This window comes from Sinocyclocheilus anshuiensis, unplaced genomic scaffold (genome assembly GCF_001515605.1).
Source record: "Sinocyclocheilus anshuiensis isolate Anshui unplaced genomic scaffold, SAMN03320099.WGS_v1.1 scaffold74, whole genome shotgun sequence".
In the NCBI taxonomy this organism is placed as follows: Eukaryota; Metazoa; Chordata; class Actinopteri; order Cypriniformes; family Cyprinidae; genus Sinocyclocheilus; species Sinocyclocheilus anshuiensis.
The window spans coordinates 326,180-331,246 of record NW_015546044.1 but is presented as its reverse complement, the minus strand read 5'-3'; the positions used below and the strand labels follow the sequence as shown (position 1 = coordinate 331,246).

Here is a 5,067-nt window from a genome sequence, read left to right as displayed (position 1 = left end):
TGTGTGTGTGTGTGTGTGTGTGTGTGTGTGTGTGTGTGTGTGTGTCTGTGTGTCTGTGTGTCTGTGTGTGTGTGTGCACGCGTGCGTGCGTGCGTGCGTACTAATGCGTGCTGGCATTAGTTTGTCGCTTTTCAACAAATATGCTGCACTTTGTTCACACACAATAGGCTTTTTTTGCACAAGAATGACAGCTTCTTTGAAAGACTGTAATTGTAATTACAATGTGGTTCATGATTTGTAATGCCTAGCAAGCATCTGGCCAGTGAATATAGTTTTTTCAGCTTTTTCTAATCCTTCCTGCTCTTAAATAAACATGTTATAATTCTTTTGACTTCCAGTGAAGAAGATGACAGAACTGAAGTCCAGAGGGGTGAAGATGCTGCCAAGTAAAGACAACCACAGCAAGATATCAGTTTGTAAGTCAACCTTTCCATGTACATGAAGGACATTTTCCTAAATCAGCTTTACGTTTACATGAATTGACTTGGCAGATGCTTTTATCCAAAGTGATTTACATTTGCCTACAAGGTATACTTTATCAGTTCATGCATCCCCTGGGAGTTGAACCAATGACCATGACATTGCTAGCATAATGATCTACTATTTGATATACAGGAATGCAATATCTCAGTTTATGATTAATTTTATGTAATGATAACAGTATGTACTACATTAATTTTGCTGAAAATAAATAAAAAAACATATTGGTTTCTAAATAAATTAATTAATAAAAATAAGCAGCACACTTTACAAAATGTTTCTTAGAAACCAAATCAGCATATTAGAATTATTTCTGAATTCAGTTTATTATAATAATTATTATAATTTTTTTGATCATGTTACACTGAAGACTGGAGTAATGATGCTGAGAATTCAGCTTTGCCATCACAGGAATGAATTGCATAATAAAATATATTAAAATAGAAAACAGTTATTTTAAATTGTAATATTTCACAATATTACTGTTTTACTGTATTTTTTATTTATTTTTTTATTTTATTTTTTTAAATACAGACTTGGTGAACATAAGATATTTCTTTAAAAAATATCAAAAATATCTTACCAACCCTACACTTTTGAACAGTAGTATATTTATTAGTGCTGTGTTTGGTTGACAGGAAGGTTGATTTAGGAATATGTCCCTTCTGTGTTATTCATATCAAGTAGGAGTGAACCGAAACAAAACATTCACAACTCTGAAATCTTAGTTGACCTTAAAATATATAACAATTTAAAGCCAAAAATTTCTTGCATTTTCCTGATGTATTTTTAGGGTTTTTTAAGCATGTAGATTCCATTGTCCACTCATTGGTGAAAGCAGTGGCACACTTGAAGCATGTCCTCACGCTTGGCACAAGCACACAACCTTAAACATTAATGTTATCTTTATTCTAAGCTCTGTCAATTGGAGACAAATGGAGCTATTTTTCTCCCTAAGGCCAGAGGGGAGGGAAAATAAGTTACCATTTCCATTGATGGCAAACAGAGAGAGAAAAAGCTTATCGAGGAGGGGTAATTGCACTGTGTGCTGAGAGGCTTCTTCAGCCTGCTTTCTTCTGTTATGCCGACTTTATTTACATTTCTATTACCTCTGCATCATTGTGAGAAAATGTCAGCCTGCCCATGTGAGCTTGTGCCCAATTGAGGGTGTCATCAGGGATCCCAGTACCATCACCGTGGCCGGCAGTGTCTCAACGGAAGCGCTGACAAGTTTGGCCTTTTGTCCCACATCAGTATGCATGAGTGCCAGCACCCAGGCGTGCCTCGGCCAATCAACATGTGTCACTTCAGGTTTTCCCTCTACTATCCTCTCCTGCCTCCTAGGTACCTATTGCAGAAAGCGAGGCTGTGACTATCCTCCTTGACCCCGCATGTCATATCCACTTCCTGCGGGGCTGGATGAGCTTGTGTGTTTTGATGCCAGGGAAAATTTTGTGCTCGCTTAATGATGTCTGAAAATATCTTGCCATTCTTGGAAGGACTGATTGATTCTTTCGTTCATTCAATAAACGTCCTGGGCAGGCTGTGTAGACATTCGAGTACATTTACAGATAGCCTTGCTCTCTTCACAAGGTAAATCCATGCTGATGTTCAAACCAACTGCACAGGTGCAAGTGTGATACTGCTTTTATGCAGTAGGTCATTAAACCAGATGGTAATCTTGAGTATCTTACATTTTAGGCAAAATATGGCCCTTTTTTTTCTCCTACCAACAAAAATAGAAGAAGATGCCCTTTAAGAACAGTGTGCTTTTATAGGTTTAGCAAGTACAGGATGATGATGCATCTTTCAGTATATTATTAAGGGATGCAAATGGAAACATTTGATATATATATATATTTTTTTTGTTGTTTTATTTTTAAAAGAACAGCATGATTGTAAAACTCTAAATCAAATAATTATTCTGTTCACTAAATGAGAATACTGCATGAATTTTGAAAATTATGTTAAATAATGATAAATCAGTTAACCCATTAAAATATGCACATCTGAATTACACTATATAATTATATGAATTATGTACAGGCCTATATTGTGAATTGAAGGGATGTCACAATAGCAATAAACTATGAATTCATATTGAATTGTTCCACTCAATTGCCCTCAGTTAGGTTATGGTGAATAATAAAAATTGTTAAAATGTAAATCTAAATCATATAATAAGTCCATGAATTATAATAAAATTAAATAACAAAAAATTCGTGAAGACCAAATTGTAAAAGTAAAAGCAGGAGACTCAAAATTACATTAGATACCGGACACTCGACACAGGAAAACACTGGGCTAAATAACAGGAACTAAACGAGGTAATTACAGAGACACAGCTGAATCAAATGAACACAATCAACACGAGGAGAAACTGGGTCACGGGGAGCACATGGGGAGCAAAACACAAGACAGGAACACAGGGGCAGTCCATGGGCGTGTCATTACCTCCCCCTCCCGGAAGGCGCGTGCGTCCATGCGCCTCATAACTTCCAACGGGGAGTGGGGTTGGGCGTTCTGGAGGCCTCTAGGGACAAGCTTACACGGGACTGAAGGCCTCCAGGGCGGTACCCGTTCCGGGACCCATGGTGGATCATGCAGTTCAGGGAGCCATGGCAGAGCGGGCAGTTCAAGGGTCCATGGCAGAGCGGGCAGCTCGGGGAGCCATGGCAGAGCAGGCACCTGGGCCAGACTTGGAAACAGCAGCCCTCTCTGGGGCCTTCTTTGGGCTGGACTTGGGAACAGGAGCCCTCTCTGGGCTGAATTTGGGAACCGAGTCTCTCTCTGGGCTGGACGTGGGAACAGGAGTCCTCTCTGGGCTGGATGTGGGAACAGGAGCCCTCTCTGGGCTGGGCATAGGAACCGGAGCCCTCTCTGGGCTGGACGTGGGAACAGGAGCCCTCTCTGGGCTAAACTCAGGAACTGGAGCCCTCCCTGGGTTCAACGTGGAAACAGCAGCCCTCTCTCTACTCGGGACTGGGGCTAGAGCCATGTCTTGACTCTGGTCAGGGGCTGGAGCTGACACTGGAGCGGACTCGGGTTGGAGCCCACAGTCTCTTCCTCCGCATTCTCCTTTTTTGTGCAGAGGTGAAGGAGATAACTGCTGTCATCCTAGGGCTTGGGAGTGAATCGGCCACTGGGCCTGACAATGGAGCGGTCAGCGGACTCGACGATGGAGCGGCCGGCGGGCTTGACTGCTGAGCAGCCAGCGGGCTTGACTTCGGAGCGGCCGGCAGGCTTGAGAGTGCTGCGGCCAGCGGGCTTGACTGCTGAGCCGCCGGCGAGCTTGATGATGGAGCGGCCGGCGGGCTTGACGGAGGAGCGGCCGGCGATCCTGGACTGAGACGGATCTTGGGACTGGAGTCAGGAAAAGGGAAGTCGAAAGGAGTGCGGCCCTGCCCGACTGGGATGTGGGGTCTGTCCAGTCAGACCTCCGTCTACGGCCTCGGGGGTACCTCAGAGGTGACAGGTGGTCAGAACCCTTGGTTAGGTATGTGGGGGTTCCTGGCATGGTGTGAGCTGGTGAGACACGGTGTGTTCCAGAGGGGGCTGGATGAGGAGACTTTAAATTCTCCTTTATTTCTTCTACTTCGAAATCGGAACCATTAAATTAGAGGACAAGATTAATCAGCTCGATCAAGGGAAAATCACACGTGGGGAGATCGCAGCGGATTGTTCTTCATCCAGCCCCAGCTGAAAACAGGCTCCGAGTGCGGCGTTGTGCCAGCTCACCCGGTTGGAGAGCTCGAGGAAATCCTCCACATACCTCTCCAAAGGCCGGCCACCCTGCCGGAGACACCACAGCCGATCCTCAGCCTCTGTCATCTTTGTATTTGGTCCGATGTTCTGTCACACTCCTGAGGAGCGGGGAGCGAGGAGATGAGGAGACGTGGGAATAAACTTAAATAGACTTTAATAAGCTCAAAAAGCAGGGAACATAGGGAATGCAGGAGACTCAAAATGGCATTAGACACCGGACACTCGACACATGAAAACACTGGGCTAAATAACAGGAACTAAACGAGGTAATTACAGAGACAAAACTGAATCAAATGAACACAATCAACACGAGGAGAAACTGGGTCACGGGGAGCACATGGGGAGCAAAACACAAGACAGGAACACAGGGGCAGTCCATGGGCGTGACAATGTCAAAGGTGTTCAACTGAAAAAAAAAATTGTTTGGGAAGCCCCTGTTATACACTAAGTGTTTAACTTAAACTGTTCACTCAAAAACAATATTTGTCATCATATGAATAAACCTCATAAATGTTAAGTCGAGATTAATAAAAGTGTAAGCATTTAATACATGTGTTGATATTTAATGACATCCATGTTCAAGAGCAAAATGAAAAGTGGGGGTAGCATTATCCTGACCTGCTGTTGGATGGGGTACCCCAGTGAAAACCAACTTTTTTTCTTCCGTTTTGTCTTTTGCAGTATCACAGATGGGGGTGGCGCAAGGACACAACATGTGTCCAGACCCAGGAATCCCAGAGAGGGGCAAAAGAAAAGGCTCTGATTTCAGGTGAGAAATGAGTTTATGGATTACTTATTAAAATAGTCCACTGAGAGGACACG

The 5,067-nt window shown here is 43.5% G+C and overlaps 1 protein-coding gene across 1 annotated transcript in view; it reads left to right on the top strand.

Annotated features, from left to right (window-relative positions):
* The window catches only part of LOC107698986 (CUB and sushi domain-containing protein 1-like), a 320,519-nt gene that overhangs the window by 157,776 nt on the left and 157,676 nt on the right, over window positions 1-5,067 (top strand). Inside the window, exons 7-8 of the mRNA XM_016500120.1 lie at window positions 339-416; window positions 4,927-5,014. Coding sequence (XP_016355606.1) covers window positions 339-416; window positions 4,927-5,014 — 166 coding nt within the window. The remainder of the gene's footprint in view (window positions 1-338; window positions 417-4,926; window positions 5,015-5,067) is intronic.